General features: G+C 46.3%; 1 protein-coding gene across 11 annotated transcripts in view; it reads left to right on the top strand.

The window, feature by feature from the left end:
• LOC147096861 (ryanodine receptor 1-like) overlaps positions 1 to 22,753 on the top strand; it is a 461,451-nt gene that overhangs the window by 100,583 nt on the left and 338,115 nt on the right. For all 11 annotated transcript variants that reach the window (XM_085973559.1, XM_085973551.1, XM_085973560.1 and 8 more), the window contains 6 exons: positions 206 to 447; positions 2,101 to 2,293; positions 12,063 to 12,279; positions 18,840 to 18,944; positions 20,554 to 20,657; positions 20,932 to 21,015. In XM_085973559.1, coding sequence (XP_085829685.1) covers positions 206 to 447; positions 2,101 to 2,293; positions 12,063 to 12,279; positions 18,840 to 18,944; positions 20,554 to 20,657; positions 20,932 to 21,015 — 945 coding nt within the window. The remainder of the gene's footprint in view (positions 1 to 205; positions 448 to 2,100; positions 2,294 to 12,062; positions 12,280 to 18,839; positions 18,945 to 20,553; positions 20,658 to 20,931; positions 21,016 to 22,753) is intronic.

Genomic DNA, 22,753 nt, shown 5'->3' with positions numbered 1-22,753 from the left:
AAGTGTGTCTGCTGGATTAATGTCCAACACGCATAAGCTAAAACCTATCTTACACTCATAGACATAGGAAATAATTTTTTTCTGTAAAAGTATATCAAGATTCAGATAATTTCTTGTTTTAGTTCATCTTGTATATAAAATTTAACTAATTATATATCGATAATAAACAGTAGATAAACACTTTAAACCTTTTTTTTAATTACAGTATGAGGCCAAATATCTTTGTGGGTTCATATGAAGGTTCTACACAGTACAAGAAGTGGTATTTTGAACTGATAGTGGATTATGTTGACTCATTCGTAACGCCACAGCCTACTCATCTACGAGTGGGCTGGGCTTTAACAGAGGGTTACAGCCCTTACCCAGGAGGAGGCGAGGGCTGGGGAAGCAATGGTGTTGGAGACGATCTGTATTCCTATGGTTTTGATGGAATCCATCTGTGGTCAGGTCAGTGATCCTACTCTTCCTGAGATCTTGTTGGTCACTATTGTGGAGCTGCACTTCTGAGGGTGACTCCTTTTATTCTGTCATTCTAGAATGTGCGATGATGGTACCTATTAATGTTTAGAATGGATATATTTGCATATTTATAGCTAAGGACATGCTACTGTATTATTCCCTCATAGGTGCACAATACCGGGGAGGGGTGGTGGTTGGGGGACCAAGGTGTTTTTAATTCCTGTTACATTTTTGTACTTTTTTCTTTGCATTACTCTTTCATTCTTTTTATATTTTTTGCTTTTCTTTTGTTACTGAAATCTGAAGATTCATAGATACGAATAATATTTTTATTTTGCAATCTGCCAGAGAGAGGATCAGCTTTAAATTTTAGAAATATATAATAAAATATGTTCCTAAAAATACACTCAAAAATCAGTGCTTCTCTGATGACCCAGTGGATAAAGGCTCGGCTTGTTGTAGCATTCTTCTTCTTAGGCAGTCCCTCGGAACCGAGGATGACTTGCTTCCACACTAAAAATGAGTTCTCAGGTGACTGATGAGTCTGATGCGGTAAATATGTTTCGAGCTATTTGTTTCATGGAGGATGAATGACAACAGACTGGTTGGGCCGAATGGCCTGTTTCCATGTTGTAACTTCTATGTATTTCCAAAGAATGGTCAGCTGCCCTCGAAGGATAACAACCTGCTCTCGCATCACAGCAGCCATTGTTTACCAAAAGTTTAAAAGGGCAGCACGGTGGCATAGTGGTTAGCACTGTTGTCTCACAGCGCCAGGGACCCGGGTTCGAATCCGGCCTCGGGTGACTGTCTGTGTGGAGTTTGCACATTCTCCCCGTGTTTGCGTGGGTTTCCTCCGGGTGCTCCGGTTTCCTCCCACAGTCCAAAGATGTGCGGGTTAGGTTGATTGGCTATGATAAATTGACCCTTAGTGTTAGGGGGGTTAAATACGTGGGGTTACGGGGATAAGGTGGGATATGTGTTGGTGTAGGGGTTATGGGGATCGGGTGGGATATGTGTCGGTGCAGGCTCGATGGGCCGAAATGGCCTCTATCTGCACTGTGGGGTTTCTGTGATTGTGTCCTGTGGAGAACTTGGCATTCAAATAGATTTAAGATGTTCAGTAGGCTAAAGGCTAAATAAAATTCAGTACAGGAAAATGTATTCTCTGTCCAAAGATGTGCAGGTTAGGTTGATTTGGCTATGATAAATTGACCCTTAGTGTTAGGGGATTAAATACGTGGGGTTACGGGGATAGGGTGGGATATGTGTCGGTGCAGGCTCGATGGGCCGAAATGGCCTCTATCTGCACTGTGGGGATTCTGTGATTCTGTGATTCTGCAAGAGAACCACTTGCCTAAATTATTCATTTTGGTATTTGATCATAAGACCAATTCTGATATCAGAATGCAAATGCAGTTTGAATGCTCTATATGTATAGTGCTAATACATTCCTCCTGATGCAGCCTGTTTGATATGGGAAAGTGCTAATATAGTATGCTGAGAAAAATATCATCATTTTCCCTGAGACTGTGGCTTCTTAATGCACACCAGAGAGGAGTGACAGAATAACAAGAACTGTATGCAAACGGTATTTTGAAAACAGCAAATTTGACTTTTTGTTCTTATTTTTGTGTACAGGACATATTGCCAAGGCAGTTGCTTCACCTGACGCACACATGCTGGCTGCTGATGATGTTGTTAGCTGCTGCCTTGATTTGAGTGTCCCCAGTATCTCTATCCGGATTAATGGCCACCCCGTGCAAGGCATGTTTGAGAACTTTAACATTGATGGTCTCTTCTTCCCTGTCGTCAGCTTCTCTGCAGGAATCAGGTGAGTGCTTTGATATATTCCTTATGGTGTGTTTGTGTGATAAATTACCCTATTTTGTGGTTTTAAAGCTGCAGCAATTTTAGGAAGATCATGTAAAGTAAAAACTTTCTTTTTAATTACCTCCAAGTTTTCTGTAAACTTGAGCTCATCCAAAACTCTGCTGCCCGTGCCCGAACTCGCACTACGTCCCGTTCACCCATCACCCTTGTGCTCGCTGACCTACATTGGCGTCAGCGGCGCCACGCCCAGGTGCTAATTGATTTGGGCGCTAACTGGAGGCGCAAATAACCGAATTTAGCCCCCTGTGTTTCTTGTACTAGGACACCCAAATCTCTCTGAACACCAACATTTAACAGTTTCTCACCATTTAAAAAATATTCTTCTTCTTACACAGTCCCTCGGAACCGAGGATGATTTGCTTCCACATTAAAAATTAGTTCTCAGGTGACTGATGAGTCCAATGCGGAACCTACAGTCTCTGTCACAAATAGTTGAAGGGGCAGGTGGGTGGGTTGCTTGGGTTGACGTGCGCTCCTTGCGCTGCCTGCGCTTGGCTTCCGCTTGCTCCCGGCGAAGAGACTCGAGGTGTTCGGCGCCTTCCCGGATGCTTCTCCTCCACTTTGTGCGGTCTTGGGCCAGGGATTCCCAGGTGTCGGTGGGGATGTTGCACTTTTTCAAGGAGGCTTTGAGGGTGTCCTTGAAGCATTTCCTCTGCCCACCTGGGGCTCTCTTGCCGTGCCGGAGCTCCGAATAGAGCGCTTGTTTTGGGAGTCTTGTATCGGGCATGCGGACAATGTGACCTGTCCATCGGAGCTGATCGAGTGTGGTCAAAGCTTCGATGCTGGGGATGTTGGCCTGAGCAAGAACACTGACGTTGGTGCGCCTATCCTGCCAATGGATTTGCAGGATCTTGCGGAGGCAGCATTGGTGGTACCTCTCCAGTGCTTTGAGGTGCCTGCTGTACATGGTCCATGTCTCTGAGGCATACAGCAGGGCGGGTATCACTGCTGCTCTGTAGACCATGAGCTTAGTGCCGGGTTTGAGGTCCTGGTCTTCAAACACTCTCTTCCTCAGACGACCGAAGGCTGCACTGGCACACTGAAGGTGGTATTGGACTTTGTCGTCGACATCTGCCCTTGTTGATAGTAGGCTCCCAAGGTATGGAAAGTGGTGCACGTTGTCCAAGGCCTTGTCGTGGATTTTGATAATCGGGGGGCAGTACTGTGTGGCGGGGGCAGGTTGGTAGAGGACCTTTGTCTTATGGATGTTTAGTGTAAGGCCCATGCTCTCGTACGCTTCAGTGAAGGTGTTGACGATGGTTTGGAGTTCGACCTCCGAGTGAGCGCAGACGCAAGCATCGTCTGCATACTGTAATTTGACGACAGAGGATGGGACGACCTTGGATCTGGACTGGAGGCGACAGAGGTTGAACAGTTTCCCGTTTTGTTCTGTAAATTAGCTCCACTCCAGTGGGGAGCTTACTGAGGGTGAGATGGAGCATTGCAGCAAGGAAGATCGAGAAGAGCGTTGGTGCGATGACACAGCCTTGCTTGACCCCGGTTCGTACGTGAATTGGGTCTGTGGTGGAACCGTTGGTCAGGATCACGGCTTGCATGTCGTTGTGAAGCAGGCGGAGGATGGTGACAAACTTTTGAGGACAGCCGAATTTGAGGAGGACACTCCATAATCCCTCATGGTTGACCGTGTCGAAGGCCTTTGTGAGATCAAAGAAGGCCATGTACAGTGGTTGGTGCTATTCCCTGCATTTCTCTTATAATTGACGTGCGGTGAAGATCATGTCCATTGTGCCCCTTAGTGGGCGGAATCCGCATTGCGACTCTGGGAGGAGCTCTTTGGCCACTGGGAGAAGGCGATTGAGGAGGATTCTTGCGATGACTGACTTTCCCTGTGGCAGACAGCCGGGAAACTCCTCTAATTACCGCAATCGGACTTGTCACCTTTCTTGAAGATGGTAACAATTACGACGTCTCTGAGATCCCCTGGCATGCTCTCCTCCTTCCAGATAAGAGAAATGAGTTCATGAATTCGTGCCAGTAGTGCTTCTCCACCATGCTTTAGTGCCTCGGCGGGAATTCCATCTGCTTTGAGGCCTTGTTGTTCAGTTGTCGGATGGTCTTTTCAACCTCATGCCGGGCTGGGGTTGTGCTGAGATGGTGGCGGGTAGCATGCTGCGGGATGGAGTTGAGGACACTCGCGTCGAAGACAGTCACGGTTAAGGAGATCTTCGAAGTGCTCCTTCCAGCGGGCACTGACTGCCTCTCTGTCCTTGATGAGTACCTCTCCGTTCTTGGCCCGCAGTGGGGTAGGGCCTTGGGTGCTTGGGCCGTAAATGGCCTTGACTGCGCTAAAGAATCTATGCACGTCATGGTTGTTGGCTAGCTGCTGGATCTCCTGCGCTTTCTCCACCCACCATCTGTTCTTTAGGTCGCGAGTTTTTTGTTGGACCTCTGCCTTCAGGCATCTGTAGAGCTGCTTTCTTGCTTTTGAGTTCTGTTGCTGTTTCCAGATCCGGAATGCCTTGCGCTTGCGGCTTATTAGCTCCTGGATCTCCTGGACGTTCTCGTCGAACCAGTCTTGGTGTTTCCTGTTTGAGTGACCGAGCGTCTCTTCACAGGTGCTGATCATGGAGGCCTTGAGTACAGACCAGGCGCTGTGGGCACTCTGTGTCTCTGCATCACTGGGAGGAGTCAGGTTGTTTGTGAGGCGCAGGCTGAATAGGGCTTTCTTAGCGGGTTCTTTGAGTGCTCCAACGTTAATTTTCCTGCGGCATTGTTTCTGTTGCCGCCGCTGTTTTGGGGCTACATTGATGGAGATGACAGAGCGGATTAGGCGGTGGTCTGTCCAGCAGCCGTCGGCTCCTGTCATGGCACGGGTGATGCGGACGTCCTTGTGGTCCCTCGCTTGGACGATGACGTCGTCCAGCAGGTGCCAGTGCTTGGAGCGAGGGTGCTGCCATGAAGCCTTGTACTGTACTTGTCTCTCTGACGGAACAAGGTGTTGGTTATAACAAGGCCATGTTCTAAGCATTTCGACAGGAGGAGGGTACCGTTGGAGTTGGCTTTCCCCTACCCCTCTCTGCCGATCACACCTCCCCAGAGGTCTGTGTCCTTTCCAACTCTGGCATTAAAGTCTCCAAGGAGGATCAGCTTGTTGCCCATTGGGACTCGGGACAGGAATTGTTCGAGGCTGGAGTAGAATTCCTCTTTGGTCGCCTAACCTAGGTGTCCCATTCAAACCTATGCTGAATTTCACGCTCTACCCATCAAGACTGCTTTTCACCTTTGCCACATCACACGCCTCCACGCTTACCTCACTCCCACCAACACTGAAATTCTTATCTGTGCTTTTGTTGCATCTAGGTTTGACCTCCAATGCCTTTTTCACTGGTTTATATATATTCCAACGTGTCCAAAACGCGGACAGTCACGCTAAATCCAGCTAGTCCAATCGTCCTATCCTTGCTGAATTCCATTGATCCCATTGGCACATTGATTAAAAAATTCTCATGTGGCAAACCCTTCAGTCATGGTGCTTCTCTGTGGAACTCCTCCCTTCACCTTCAAAGGCTTCCATAAAACTCACCTCTTCAGCGATGCCTTCAGTCGCTTCTCCTAGCTTCTCTACTGCTCAGTATCCATTCCTCCTATGTGAAGTGTCTTGGCATGTTCACTAATTTAAAGGCACTGTATAAATGTAAGCTGTTGTTGATACAGATTTAATATGGCAGTAAATCTTTTAGGTTGGCAGACATCAATGAATCCAATTAACTTAAACAGCACTCTTACTTTGTTAAAAGTCACAGCTTAATCTCCAGTAGTGGAAAAAAATCAATATGATTGAAGTAGGCTTCTTTGAAAGGTGGCAGAAAGACGAGGCTGAAGCATTCGCAACCATTTTCAGCCGGAAGTGACGAGTGGATGATCCATCTCGGCCTCCTCCTGAGGTCCCCACCATCACCGAAGCCAATTCGATTCACCCATGTGAGTTCAAGAAACTGCAGACCGCACTGGATACAGCAAAGGCTATGGGCCCCGACAACGTCCCGGCTGTCCTGCTGAAGACTTGTGCTCCAGAACTAGCCGCACCTCCAGCCAAGCTGTGAAAATACAGCTACAACACTGGCAAATACCCGACAATGTAGAAAACTGCCCAGGGATGTCCTATCCACGAAAAGCAGGACAAATCCAATCCAGCCAATTACTGCCTCATCAGCAAAGTTATGGAAGGTGTCGTCGACCGTGCTATCAAGCGGCACTTGCTCACCGATGCTCAGTTTGAGTTCCACCAGAACTACTTGGCTCCAGATCTCATTTCAGCCTTGGTCCAAACGTGGACAAAAGAGCTGAATTCCAGAGGTGAGGTGAGAGTGACTGCCCTTGACATGAAGGCAGCATTTGACCAAGTGTGGCATCAAGGAGCCCTTAGTAAAATTGATGTCAATGGGAATCGGGGGGGAAAAGTCTCCACTGGCTGGAGTCATACGTAGCAGCAAGGAAGATGTTTTTGGTTGTTGGAGGCCAATCATCTCAGCCCCAGAACATCGCTGCAGGAGTTCCTCAGGGCAGTGACCGAGACCTAATCATCTTCAGCTGCTCATCAATGACCTTCCCTCCATCATAAGGTCAAAAGTCAGGATGTTCGCTGATGATTGCACAGTGTTCAGTTCCATTCGCAACTCCTCAGATAATGAAGCAGTCCATGCCCGAATGCAGCAAGACCTCAATGACATTCAAGCTTGGGCTGATAAGTGGCAAGATACATTCACGCCACACAAGTGCCAGGCAATGACTATCTCCAACAAGAGAGAGTAACCACCGCTCCTTGACATTCAACAGCATTACCATCGCCAAATCCCCCACCATCAACATCCTGGGGGGGAGTCACCATTGACCAGAAACTTAACTGGACCAGCCACACAAATAATGTGGCTACAAGAGCAGGTCAGAGGCTGGGTATTCTGCAGCGAGTGTCTCACCTCCTGAGCCTTGACTCCCCAAAGACTTTCCACCATCTACAAGGCACAAGTCAGGAGTGTGATGGAATACTCTCCACTTGCCTGGGTGAGTGCAGCTCCAACAACACGAGGTTCGACACCATCCAGGCCAAAGCAGCCAGTTTGATTGGCAGCCCATCCACCACCTGAAACATCCAGTTCCTCCACAACCAGCGCAGCACTGCAGCAACTTGCAAAGGCTTCTTCGACAGCACCTCGCAAACCCGTGACCTCTACTGCCTAGAAGGACAAGGGCAGCAGTCGCATGGGAACACCACCACCTCCAAGTCACACACCATCCTGACTTGGAAATATATCGGCCGTTCCTTCATCGTCGCTGGGTCAAAATCCTGGAACTCCCTCCCTAACAGCACTGTGGGAGCACCTTCACCACACGGACTGCAGCGGTTCAAGAAGACGGCTCACCACCACCTTCTCAAGGGCAATTCGGGATGGGCAATAAATGCTGGCTTTGCCAGCAACACCCACGTCCCATGAACGAATTTAAAAAAGATAAATATATGTATGTGAAGGCATTATACACTAACATTGATGAGTTTCACCCAGATTGCCATGCCCTGCAACAACAACAACAACTTGTATTTATATAGCACCTCTAATGTGGTAAAACGTCCCAAGGCGCAGCACAGGAGTATTTTAAGACACAAAATTTGACACCGATCCACAAGGATAAATTAGGGCAGGTGACCAAAAGCTTGGTCAAAGAGGTAGGTTTTAAGGAGCGTCTTAAAGGAGGAAAGAGAGGTAGCGAGGCGGAGAGGTTTAGGCAGGGAATTTCAGAGCTTAGGGCCTCGGCAACAGAAGGCACGGCCACTAAAGGTTGAGCGATTAATATCAGGGATGCTCAAGAGGGCAGAATTAGAGGAGTGTAGATATCTCGGGATCGGCTGAAGGAGATTACAGAGATAGGGAGGGGGGAGGCCGTGGAGGGATTTGAAAACCAGGATGAAGATTTTGAAATCGAGGCGCTGCTTAAACATATGTGTAACAAATGCTCAATGCTTCACATTGTATCAGTGCATGTGGGAATCAGATACAACAGTCACACAATTCAACGCCGGTAGTTTTGGGCATTTAAAAAAAAAAAATGGCTTCCACCCACGTCCAGTGCGGCCCGTGCTATTCACCATCTTGATGAAGGTGATAGCACGGGTGGCACATGCGTGCACCGGCAGTATGCAGAGTAGGCAGATTGTGACGTGCCACACAATCTGCCATTTTCAAGCTCACTGCTGTATTCAGCGCACTCTCCTAAACATGCACAGCTGAACGTGTGTTCAGCTGCACGAGGGCCCCCCCCCCCCCCCCCCCCCAGCGCTCCTTAAAGGGATACATCCAAATTGCAGGTAAGTTGCTCGTTGTTTTTGTACTGGCTCTTGAAGAGTTTGTAGCACTACTCTGTTGCTGGAAGAGATTTCAAAAGTTGCCAAAAAGTGTCCTGGGAGTGCTGCTGGATGTTGGGGAAGGCGTTGGCTGCTACTGAAAGGCCTCTGACTACACCACTTGCTCCCAATCATGGAGGATCTAGTTGCAGTCCTTCTTGCACTGCAGCGCGACAGGGAAATGGAGCAGAGGCAGCAAAGAAGACAAGCTGCTCACAGAGAGGGGGACGAGGGCTCTCAGCAGGAGGCCCTACCCACCTAGGGTATTTGGCGAGCACTTCTCCTCCTACCTGCACCAAAGCCAGGAGCAGTGTGTTCCGCTTCACCAAGGAGGTGATCACAGAACTCTTGGAGCCAGACCTTGCAACCTCAGAGCAGGGTGACGAAGGCGCTGCTAGTGGCCCTCAAGGTGACCATGGTCCTGAAATTTTTTCGCCAGCGGATCCTTCCAGACTGGAACAGACGACAAAGCAAACATCTTGCAGTTCGCCGTCCATCACTACATCCGGGAGGTCACAGAGCCTTTGTACGCTAGGAGAGAGAAGTAGGTGGAGAGTGCACATGGCTTTGCCAGGATATCGTGCTTCCCCGTAGTGCAAGTTGCCATCGACTACACACACGTGGCTTTGCGGGCGTCGCATCTCCATGGATATTCCATAACCGGAAAGGGTTCCACTCACTTAATGTGCAGTTGGTGTGTGACCATGCCCAACACATCATGCTGGTGAATGCCCATCATCCTGGCACCAGTTGTGATGTGTTCATTCTGCACCGGTCCACTGTGCCAGCAATCTTCCAACTGGCAGTGTGTGCAAGGTGTGAGATGTGGGTTTGAGGCTTGCAGCAGTGGTAAGTGTGTGAGGGTGAGGTGAAGCTATAAATGTGAAGTATGAGTCATGATTGATAGTAATTGTTGGTACGCCAGTAATGGGGGTGTGGTTCATTGAGCAGTGTGTGAGGTTAGTGGGCAGTTGGTGGGAGACGGTTTTGGAAGATGCATCCACTGAACTTGACCACTCGTGTGAGATCATTGAACTTCTTTCAACACTGGTTCCAGGTCCTTGGGGCAAGATTGATGGTAATGACCACTTCAACTATCTGCTCCCCCACTGCCTTGTGACTCTGTGTCTGGAGGGCCTCCCGGTCCCCTGTGGGTAGAGAACCTGTTTCCTCCGTTCTACTCTTTGCAAGAAGGCCTCTAGTGCTGAGTTGGAGAACCTTGGTGCCCTTTCTCTGCCCTGTTGAGCCATTACTGAGTGACGGTTGCCTTGCAAGCACTTCCAGCAGCTGCTGAATCCAAAATGCACCTCGCCTTTAAATGGTGCAGACTGCCTTTAAAAGTGGAGGCTTGCTTTAAGTAGAGCTAACCTCGCACGAACTGTGGGGCCCCTGCTGAGCACTTGGCGCGCTCAGCGCTGGGTCGCACGCATCAATCATGGTAATTAGCAGGCAGTGCGAATGTCACGTGCTACATGCAATGTTCCCGTTGAACCGCCCGGTGCTCTGGAGGTGTTGCGCAGACTATTCAACCGCTTTACAATTGAAATAACCGCGCATGCGTGAGAAATTGAAAGGGCCGCGCAGCCAGTTAAATGGACTGCGCAACAACAACAAAAATTACCGGGAAAATTGGCTGCCTGCACTACTTTCAATAGGTGCGATCCCCGGCGTCTGTCTTTGGGCCTTAGCGAATTTTTTAGCCCAGCATTTACATAGAGGAAATCCATTTTCAGTTGCAACTGGCACAAATCAAAACCTCTCCACAGTTATTGTGTAAGCACTCGTGCGAATTGTGGCCACTTTGTCTGTCATTTGTAGAGCTTTATCCGAGCAATGTTTCAACGTGTCCAGGAGAGAAAAGATGGGGAGAGGAGAAAACTTGATGGAAAAGATTGACAAAAAATATTCGTAGATCACAGTCCGTGCCTATTTTTTACTTTTTTGTAGTTGATAGATTGGCCCACAAGAAAACATCAAGAAAAATTAAAAAAAATATAACCTGGATCTCATCCAGCCACAATCCTGCCTACCGTCAGGTATCACTGGCAGGCCCAGCACTGAGCTGAAAGGCCACGATCATCAGTTAAAATTGCGTCAGGGTCTGAATCATGACATCATACCCCGACTGTTCTATATTATGCTGCCAAAACGCTAGGAATTAAGGTGGAAGCGGTGCGAACGCATCGAGAATACAGCGGGAAGGGCCCGACCGCCATATTTAGCACTCACCCGCCCCGTTCTCATTGGGTTGCAATCAGTCCCATAGTCTCTAAGAATGGTCAGATGATGTCATCTGTTAGTTCAGTGGAATTTTATGGCATAAAATGTTAGTACATTTGTTTCCCCCTACATTTCTCAGAAATTGAATTCCCAATCTTCTCAGGGTTGTTTTCTAGACCGAAGTAAAACAATATATAAACCAGCAAAGGCCTCCCTTCCCTCTGGTGGCTGGTTCATATAAATCTACTCATCCTCTTGGTGAAAGAGTGGTTTATGATGTGAAAAATAATAGAAAACAATGGAGGGAACACTCGGCGTGATTCATTCATACAAAAGCAAAATACTGCAGATGCTGGAAATCTGAAATAAAAACAGAAAACGCTGGGAATACTCAGCAGGTCAGGCAGCGGCTGTGGAGAGAGAAACGGTTAACGTTTCAGGTCGATGACCCTTCGTCAGAACTGAGAAAAAGTTGGAGATGAAACAGGTTTTTAAGCAAGTGTAGGGGCAGGGAAAGGGGGGAGGAAAGAGCAAAAGGGAAGGTCTGTGATAGGATGGAAGGCAGGAGAGATTAAGAGACAAGAGATGATGGGAATGGGACAAGGTATGATTCATTGTAAGGTGTAAGGTGCCAGTCACAATATTTGGTAACTAGATACAGGAAACTTTGGTTTATCCGGAGGTTGTATGTCCGGGAACCTCGATCTACCGGCAGAAATCAGGAGCCGTTTCGTTAGGTTTTTTTTCTTCTCGTGGCTTTTTTTTTTCCAACAGTCAGGCTCTGCAAAGTCTCTCTGAAGCTGTTGCTAAGCTACAGAGATGCTTCCAAGGTACGGCCGACTGTTTAGAAGCTGTTGCTAAGCAACAGTGTTTGTTGCCAGGTACGGAGTTGCAAATCTCCGTATGCTTCAATATTAACGCTGGTATGTCCGGCAGTTTTGATAGATCGGCAACAGCTCGGTCCCGTCGGTGCCGGATATCACAAAGTTTCCTGTACTGTGGTTTAGTAGGCAGTTTACTACTATTAATTACAGTAGTTTATTCTAACATGCTCAATAAATAATAGGCTCCAATTGAGGCTGTTTTCTGTAGATTTTAAGTGTTCTGAGTTTTGTTTCTTGCTGGTTTGCAGGGTTCGATTTTTACTGGGTGGTAGGCATGGTGATTTCAAGTTCTTGCCTCCTCCTGGTTATTCTCCCTGTTATGAAGCACTATTGCCAAAGGAAAGAATGAGAATGGAGTCGATCAAGGAGTACAAACATGACTTTGATGGTATTCGAAACCTCCTGGGCCCCACACAATCACTATCACATACTGCATTTGCTCCGTGTCCTGTAGATACAGCCCAGGTAATTGGATTAACCATTGATCCTTCAACCTTTTGAATGCTATTCCTCCCATCTTTTCTCCAGCTTTTGAATTTGGATGCACTTATATAAAAAAAAAAAAAATTCTTAATTGTTCTTGAAGTTCCTGCCTTGAACTTAAAAATAATGATGTATATACCTCCAATTATAGCTAGTCAAAAATCTGTAGATCTCTTCAAATCCTGTAATGGTACTTTGTAATTTCTATTATATAATTTCAAATTTATATTGTCAGAATCTTAATTTTCTTGTTAACTTTATATAATATATATTGTTGAAGTGTAAATTCTTCCTTAACAGTGAGCTTGAATTTAAGAATCACGAGAGCTAATCCCTTTTTACCAAGAAGCAAAATTCTTCACCAGATCTGGTTGGCCTACATGAAGCACTATCTGGTTCTGCTTTCCTTCACTGAAACTGCTCACTTATTCAAAGATCGTCCTGGAATGCAAAGATAACCCCCGGCTTCTCTTCTCCACTACAACCCGTCTTCTTAATCCACCTCCCATTCTTTCTCCACCCTCACCTCCAATAACGAGTGTGAAGAGTTCATGATTTTTTTTTGTCACAAAGATCGAGACCATCCATTCAGCTGCCTCTGCCGCTTCCTGCTTTTCCTCTAACCCACTGGGCCAAACGCCTCCTAATGTTACCCCGCATCCCTAGCCCTGAAATCACATCTTTCTCCAGATTCCATCCCACCTCCCATCATGCTCTCTCCAGATTCCATCCCATCTCCCATCATGCTCTCTCAGAGCTCATCCTGTCCATGAGACCCGCCTCCTGCTCCCTCAACCCTACTCCTACCAAACTGCTGACCACCCAACTTCCCTTCCTGGCTCCCAAATGAACTAATATTGTTAACGGTTTTCTCTTCTCGGGTATTGTACCCCTCTCCTTCAAATCTGCCGTCATCACCCCTCAAAAAAACACATCCTTGACCCCTCTGTCCTTGCAAACTACCGCCCATCTCCAACCTCAATTTCCTCTCAAGTCCTTGAACGTGCTGTCTCCTTCCAAATGAATGTCCATTGTTCCTGTAATTCCACATTTGATTGCCTCTAATCAGGTTTCCTCCCCTGCCACAGTACTGAAGCAGCCCTTATTAAAGTCACAAATGACATCCTATATTACAGTGACCATGGTAAACGATACCTCCTCATCCCCCTTGACCTGTCTGCAGGTTTTGACACAGTTGACCACACCACCCTCCTCCGTCGTCCAACAGGGTGGGACTGCACTTGCCTGGTTCCATTCTTATCTATACAATCATAGCCAGAGAATCATCTTCAATGGCTTCCTTTCCCACTCCTGTACCGTTACCTCAAGTCCCCCAAAAATTTATCCCTAGCCACCTTCTATTTCTCATCTACATGCTGCCCCTCGGTGACATCATCCGAAAGCACAACGTCAGGTTCCACATGTAGGTTGACGACGCTCCGCTCTATCACACCACCACCTCTCTTGGCCCCTCTACTATCTCTGATTTGCCACACTTCTTGTCCAACATCCAGTATTGGATGAGCAGAAAATTCCTCCAACTAAATATTGGGAAGACTGAAGCCATTGCCATTGGTTCCCGCCACAAACTCCATTCCCTGACCAACGTTTCCATCCCTCTCCCTGGCAACTGAAGCTGAGCCAGACCGTGTGCAACTGGTGTTGTGTTTGACTCCAAGATGAGCTTCCGACTGCCTATCCGCTTCATTACCAAGACTGCCTACTTCCACCTCCGTAACATCGCCCTACTCTGACGCTGCCTCAGCTCATCTGCTGCTGAAACCCTCATCCATGCTTTTGTTACCTCTAGAATTGATTATTCCAACACTCTCCCGGATGACCTCCCATCTTCCACCCTACATAAACTTGTGCTCATCCTAATCTCTGCTGCCCACATCTTAACCCGTACCAGGTCCCGTTTACCCATCTCCCCTGTACTTAAGAAGATAAGAAACAGGAGCAGGAGTCGGCCAATCGGCCCCTCGAGCCTGCTCCGCCATTCAATAAGATCAATGGCTGATCCAATCTTGTCCTCAACACCATTTTCCCGCTCTCTCCCCACACCCCTCGACTCCTTTGAAGTTTAAATGTCTGTCAATCTCCGCCTTGAATATATTCAGTGACTCCGCCTCCACAGCCCTCCGGGGTAGAGAATTCCAAAGATTCACGACCCTCTGAGAGAAGAAATTCCTCCTCATCTCAGTCTTAAATGGGCGACCCCTAGTTCTAGATGCCTCCACTAGGGGAAACATCCTCTCAGCATCCAACCTGTCAATCCCCCTCAGAATCTTATGTTTCAATAAGATCATCTCTCACTCTTCTAAACTCCAATGAGTATAGGCCCAACTTGCTCAACCTTTCGTTATATGTCAACCCCTTCATCCCAGGAATCAACCTAGTGAACCTTCTCTGCACTGCCTCCAATGCAAGTATATCCTTCCTTAAATATGGAGGCCACAACTGTACACAGTACTCCAGGTGTGGTCTCACCAGTGCCCTGTAAAGTTGCATCAAAACTTCCCTACTTTTATACTCCATACCCCTTGCAATAAAGGTCAACATCCCATTAGCCTTCCTAATTACTTGCTGTACCTGCATGCTAAGTTTTTGTGTTTCATGTACTCGGACCCCCCGATCCCTCTGTACCGCAGCATTTTGTACTCTCACTCCATTTAAATAATAATTTGCTTTTTCATTCTTCCTTCCAAAGTGGATAACCTCCCATTTTCCCACATTGTACTCCATCTGCCAAATTCTTGCCCACTCACTTAACCTGTCTCCATCCCTTTGCAGACTCTTTGGGCTGGATTTTCATTGAGGAGTCGGGTAGGAGGCGGGATTACAACTTTCACCTCCATCGAGTTCTAGCCAACCCACGCGATTTTGACTTGATTGACCTTGTTGAGCCTGCCCAGCGGGCTCAGCAGGCCAATTAATGGCCACCTGGCAACAGGTGACGTCGCAGATTGATATTTCGTCTGTCAAGACCTTTTGACAGATGAAATATTGGCGTTTGACAGCTGTTTGAAGCTGTCAAACACTGACAATCTATACTCCAGGTTAATTCCTTTCTCTCAGGCTGATTTAGAGATCTCTCCAGAACAGAAAGCTGAATGCTGGAACTTTTGACAGCTTTCTGTGCCGGTGAGATGAGGGACTCCCGAGACCTGAGGGAAAGAAGGCTGTAAAGGTATGTAAATGTAAGTAAAACTTATTTAAACACTTTAAACACACCAAACACACTTACCTCTGCACTCATGCAGCCATCACTCACCTGAACACCGGACATCTCAACCCCTCCAAGCTCTTCATCCCGACGACCCGCCTCGCTAACTTGGCGTGGTTTGGAGCCGTCGGGAATCCCACATTTCAACAATGAAAATAGGGATTAGGCTAAAAACTGCCTGTTAATTACCTGTTAACAGGCAGTTAATTAGCACTAATCCCCTTCCCACCTCGGGGAGGCGGGTCCCAGTGCGGGTCGGGTACCCGCCTCCTTTGAAACTGGCATGGAGGTGGGTTGGGGGCGGGATTGGTTCGTGCCCCCCCCCCCCCCCCCCGATTTCAGGATTTTAACCCCCCACACGCCTCCAATCCCGCCTCCACGGCCCAATGAAAATCCAGCCCTTTGTGTCCTCTTCACAACTTGCTAAACCACCTATCTTTGTATCATCAGCAAATATGGCTACAGTACACTCGGTCCCTTCATCCAAGTCATTAATATAGATTGTAAATAGTTGAGACCCCAGCACTGATCCCTGTGGCACCCCACTAGTTACTGATTGCCAACCGGAAAATGACCCATTTATCCCGACTCTCTGTTTTCTGTTAGTTAGCCAATCCTCTATCCATGCTAATATATTACCCCCAACCTCGTGCGCTCTTATCTTGTGCAGTAACCTTTTATGTGGCACCTTATCGAATGCCTTCTGGAAATCCAAATACACCACATCTACTGGTTCCCCTTTATCCACCCTGTTTGTTACATCCTCAAAGAACTCTAGCAGATTTGTCAAACACGATTTCCCTTTCATAAAACCATGTTGACTCTGCTTGATTGTCTTATGGTTTTCTAAATCTCCTGCTATTCCCTCCTTAATAATGGATTCCAGCATTTTCCCAATGACAGATGTTGGCTAACTGGCCTATAGTTTCCTGCTTTTTGTCTCCCTCCTTTCTTGAATAGGGGTGTTACATTTACGGTTTTCCAATCCGCTGGGACCTCTCCAGAATCCAGGGAATTTTGGTAGATTACAACCAATGCATCCACTATCTCTGCAGCCACCTCTTTTAAGACCCTAGGATGCAGGCCATCGGGTCCAGGGGACTTGTCGACCTTTAGCCCCATTACTTTGCCTGGTACTTTTTCTCTAGTGATAGAGATTGTTTTAAGTTCCTCCCTCCCTATAGCCCCTTGATTATCGATTATTATTGGGATGTTTTTAGTGTCTTCTACCGTGAAGACCGATCCAAAATAATTGTTTAGAGTCTCTGCCATTTCTCTATTTCCCATTATTAATTCCCCAGTCTCATCCTCTAAGGGGCCAACGTTTACTTTAGCTACTCTCTTCCCTTTTATATACCTGAAGAAGCTCTTACTGTCTGTTTTTATATTATTTGCTAGTTTACTCTCATACTCTATCTTCTCCCCCTTTATAATTTTTTTAGTCATCCTTTGCTGGTTTCTAAAAATGTCCCAATCCTCTGGCCTACCACTAATCTTCGCAACATTGTATGCCTTTTCTTTCAATTTGATACCATCCTTAACTTCCTTAGCTAGCCACGGATGGTGCATCCTTCTCGTAGTGCCTTTCTTTCTCACTGGAATACACCTTTGCTGAGATTTATGAAATATCTCTTTAAATGTCTACCACTGCTGATCTACCGTCTTACCCCTTAATCTATTTTCCCAGTCCACTTTAGCCAACCCTGTCCTCGTACCCTTCTAATTACCTTTATTTAAGCTTAGGACACTAGTTTCAGACCCAAGTTTCTTACCCTCAAACTGAATTTCATATTCAACCATGCTATGATCACTCTTTCCGAGGGGATCCTTTACTATGAGATCATTAATTAATCTTGTCTCGCTATACATTACCAGATCTAAAATAGCTTGCTCCCTGGTTGGTTCCTCAATGTACTGCTCTAAGAAACCATCCTGAATACACTCTGAACTCATCCTCAAGGCTACCCTTGCCAAATTTGATTTGTCCAATCTATATGATGATTAAAATCGCCCATGATTATTGCAGTACCTTTCTTACAAGCCCCCATTATTTCTTGATTTATACTCTGTCCTACAGTGTAGCTACTGTTAGGGGGCCTATATACTACTCCCACCAGTGACTTGTTGACCTACATTGGCTCCAGTACTGGCAATGCCTCAATTTTAAAATTCTCATTCTTGTCTTCAAATCCCTCCATGGCCTCGACCCTCCCTGTCTCTAGCCTCCTCCAGCCCTACAAACCTTTGAGATATCTGAGCTCCTCCAATTCTGGCACCTTGTACAGTCCCATTTTTAATAGCTCTACCATTGGCGGCGTGCTTTCAGCTGCCTTAGCCCTAAGCTCTGGAATTCCCTCCCTAAACCCCCCCCCCCCCTCTCTCATCCTTTAAGATGCTTCTTAAAACATAACCTCTTTGACCAAGCTTTTGGTCACCTGTCCTGATACCTCCTTCTGTGGCTTGGTGTCAAATTTTGATTGACAGCGCTCTTGTGAAACGCTTTGGGACATTTTGCTATGTTAAAGGAGATATATAAATGCAAGTTGTTGTAACCCCTCTTTTAGAAAATTACTTTTCTTCTCACATTAGGCCTTATAAAGCGCTATACAGGAAACTTTCTTTTATCCAGCCCCTAAATAACCGGAAATGTCGGTTCACCGGCAAAATTCAGGAGTAGGTTCAGGTGACTTTTATTACTTGCCTTCCTCCATTTGTTGCTGTGCAAGGGTGTGGCTGCAGCTGTTGCTAAGCTACAGAGACGCTTGCAACTTGTGCCCATTGTTCTGAAGCAGGGTTTGTTGCTTTATACGGAGCTCTGAGCTCCGTATCTTTTACTATAGCGTTCGGTTATCCGGAATTGTTGATGAACCGGCACCACGTCGGTCCCGTCCGTGCCAGATACCAGAAAGTTTCCTGTATTACATATTTAAGTCTTGCTTGGAGTTCCCCGATGCTAGCCTTGTTCTTAGCTAAAGAGCCCTGGAAGTTGAGGATAGCTCTGTCCAAAATTTCTAAATTCTAAGCTTTTCTTATTTTCTAATTTTTTGTGTCTGCTGGGTTCAGAAAAGTTACTTAAAACCATAATCCTTTAGCTCTTGATAAATCATTCAAAGCCGGTGGCCTTGACAGGTTTGTTTTACAAAGCTAAATATTAATCAGTCTTTCCTTGCCCCAATTAATGATTTTGACAGCACTGCCTGTCTACAATTTCCAGGTTTAAAACATGACTTCCCGCAGCTCCATCGAGAGATTGTATTTTTGTGACATTAAAATGAAGGCTTAGTTTCAGTAAGCATTTCCTTTTTTCTTTGTCTAGATTGTTCTACCACCTCATCTGGAACGGATACGAGAGAAATTAGCTGAAAACATCCATGAACTTTGGTCTTTGACAAAGATCGAGTTAGGTTGGACGTATGGAACAGTAAGAATGACTTTTTAATTCTATTGCCTCAACAGTAAGACTTAATTATGCAATGACAAAGTTAATAATGTCTGAGCGAGTATTCAGAAAGGAAGAAAAGCTGCCAGAACGGTATTTTCTCAGGTGGTGAAACTGAAAACTTTTGATTGATTTGTTGGTCAATAGTTTTCTTGAAAAAAATTAGCCTCGAGCTCAGTTTAAGGTGACATGGCCTAATTTAGAAGGTTTTTATATCTCATTTGTAGAACCTGTTATTTGTCCTAATCAATGAGACAGTCAGGATAATAGACGTGGGAGATCCCGAGATTTCCTAAATTTTGATTTAACGTGCATGGTACAGCAACACCCCAGGCACGGGAATGAAAACGAGCTTCCTACCACTCCATGCTATTGTGCACTAGAGCGCCAATGTATTGTGCCACTCAACATAAAGGTTTAACAGACTTCATTTACAACCCCAGCCTCTGGAGATCTGGCAGCATGCACTTAAATTTGATCTGCCCGTTATATAGCATAGGTTAACCAACGGTCCGTGAGAAAGGAAGCATCAGAACCCAAATCTAATTAATAAAAACATGTATTCTGATAGGATTCTATACATGATTTTTTAATAACATTGTGCATTATTATACCATACTCCATGTGAAGCAGGGGCTAATTTGTGGAGTGGGGGAATCCGTAATAACACACTTAGGCAGCACTGAATTGCTTTGCGCTTGCTAAGGTTGGGAGCACATTAGGGTGTTTTTTAAATTCCAATAGACCCTTTGGGCTGGATTTTATGAATGGAGACGTGTTGGAGGCGGGACTGCTGCTTGCCGGGTCTCAGTCCCGCCTCCATCAGCTTCTGGCCAACCAGCGAGATTTTCCCCTGATTGACCTTGTTAAGCCGACCCAGCGGGCTCAGCAGGCCAATTAGGGGGAAGTCAGTGACAGAGCACGTCAACGTATGACGTGTCATCTGTCGAGAATTTTTGAAAAAAGAAATGTCATCGTTTGACAACTCTGTGAAGCTGTCAAACACTGACATTCTGTGTAGTTTGATGAGCCCTTGTGTTCAGGACTCATCAAACCTTTCAACTTTGCAGAAATCAGCTGGCTGTTGGATCAGAGGATCCAACAGCCAGTCTGTGATCTCTACAATGGAGATGTCGGGGACTACGGCTCCACAGCGGCTGACGGCTATAGGTAGAAACAAAGGTAAGTTAACATTTTCTAACACTTTACATTCGCCTCACATACTTACCACTCCACACTTGCACCCATCGTTCACCTCTACATCGCACTTTCAGACCCCTCCGACCCCCGCAGACCTCCTACACCCCAGCAGGGTTTCCCCGGCAGTTAATAGACTTTAATCCCGTCCCGTCAGGAGACGGGACCCGGGGCAGGACGGCTTCCCGCCTCCTGGCAAGAGGGCACAAAGATAGCCCCAAATTCTGCAACTTTCCCGGCAGTCCTGCCTCCATACCCGCCTCCTCGGGGCTGAGAAAATCCAGCCCTCCTACTACTGGTTTTTATATCCTCTCATGCGGAATAAGCATGAGGAATATTCCAGTACGGAGAAGATTATTGCTACTAATCATTGCTTTTTTTTTTCACCCTGTAGATTCGAGATGACAACAAGAAGCTGCATCCATGTCTTGTAGAGTTTAATAGACTGCCTGAACCGGAGAGAAACTACAACTTACAAATGTCGGGTGAAACTCTGAAGTAAGTACCGTGCAATTCTGATTGCTGCATATGTTCTTGTTTCAGCTTAACAGATATATATAGCTTTAAAAAAAATTCTCTAAACATCTCAATTCAATTCAATTTTATTTGTCATATATGCAGCAGACGTGTGTACTGCACAATGAAATGTGGATTTTTACGAGTCCTCCCAACATTGGAATAAATATGGCATAACAATGATAAAATACTAATAGAAATACAGTAATAATAAATAAAACAACAGTAATAATAATAAATTATACGTTCTCCTCAGAACCCTGCTGGCGTTGGGCTGCCATGTTGGAATGGCTGATGAAAAGGCAGAAGAAAATCTGAAGAAAATAAAAATGGCCAAATCGTAGGTTCTATTTATTTTATAGACTGTTAAATGTTTATAAATTACATTTAAATGGGTTGAATGAAATATGGTGACCCATGGGAGTGGCATGATGTGTCCACAGTTCCTTAAAGTGCAAATTCTTCACCTTGGGAGAAGCGAAGTAGGTGCTAGGTTATCCAGAAGAACTGGAGAATTGGCGCACAGACTATTATGGGATATTTGTACACACTTTCTGGCAGTTTGCGAGTGCCTCTGGTAGTTGTGAAACCCTGTTGCCTGTCTGCTTTTTTGATGGGATGATTTGGATGTAATAAAGTAACTTTAAAATACTGAAAATAGGGACAGAGTTATTGGGGGGAATTTTAAGCCCCAAAAATGGGTGCATTTGGGTCGGGTGGGAAGAAAAAAGTATTAAAAAATCTCAAACCCGAACCTAAACAGCCTTGACCCCCGCCCACTTATAGTTTTAATGGGAGCGGACGACCAACCTGCTCCCAGGAGGCTGGTCACATTAAAATATTTTAATGAGGCTGGGTGTCTCAGATTTTTTTCTCTGTTCCAGCTATAACGCTGGCAGGCTGGGTTTCCTGGGCCTCGGGAAACCCGGCAGCTAAAGGGAGGTGAGGACTGTTGCATGGAAACAGGTGAGTGCTTTTCCAGCACTGCTTGTAGGCCAGGAGGAGCAGAAATGCTTACCACCCCCCACCCCCCTCCAAGCAAACCTGTAAACCTCCCCAGTCATCGGATCCCACCCCTCCCCCCTCCCGGCCCGCCCATGTCCTCCACAGATCCCCCGCGATCATCTCCCCGATCTCTCCAGCCCCTTCCACAATCTCCTCCCCGATCTCTCTGGCCCATTCCGCGATCTTCTACCCTCCTCCCCCAATATTTCCGACCCCTTCCATGATCTTCTCCTCTGGCCACTCCCACCCGATCTCTCCCTCCCTCCTCTCCACTCTCAGGCTGCAGCCTGATGCTGAAGGCCTACCCACCTGACAGACAGCCAGTCTCTCAATCTGGCTGGCTGCGGCCTGGAAACCGAGTCCAAAATTGGTAATCCGGTCCTGCTGTTAAATTAGACAGGACCTGAGAGAACCCCTCGCTCCCTCCCTGCCTCCCTGTTAATATCGGGGCCATTATTTTCAGTTCAATTGCATCTACCTGCTACATTGGTTAGTTTATTAAAATGTTATATTTTTATCTTGTATCAATTTGATAATTGCAATAATTAAGCAATAATACTGCAATGTACTGAACTATATAATTGACCATAGGTTGATGGATTGAAGTCTGACATAAGCTTTAATAGTGCACGTAATGGGTTATTATTGCTGTACACTCTTAGCCCTATCTTAAGGAAAAGTTTCACGATTGCTGAGCTCCATCTCCATGAAGGATTATTTTAAGAATATTGAAAGTTTTCCGTGACCCTTCCTCCACAGTTTCCCCTGAGGAAATTCACCCCGGGCAAGTTTAGTAAAATAAAAAATGTGGTTCTGCCTAGTAGGTTGCTCCAGTCTTTACAATGTCTTTATTTCCTAATTATCTTCAGAATGGCAGATACTCTAGCTGGATTACCTGCCTCTTCTAGGGCCAGCTTTCACCTCAATGTTTGATTCCCACTCCCCATGGTGCCTGACAACCCCCCCCCCCCCCTTAGAACCAATCAGGTAGTACAAACAGCTTTTTGCCCCGCCTGCCAACCCATCTAACTGGTTCATACTAATACGATAGCAAAATACTGCGGATTTTGGAA

This window comes from Somniosus microcephalus, chromosome 34, assembly GCF_052327205.1.
Source record: "Somniosus microcephalus isolate GS21.2 chromosome 34, FLI_Smic_1.0, whole genome shotgun sequence".
NCBI lineage: Eukaryota > Metazoa > Chordata > Chondrichthyes > Squaliformes > Somniosidae > Somniosus > Somniosus microcephalus.
This window is presented reverse-complemented; position numbering and strand designations above follow the sequence as displayed.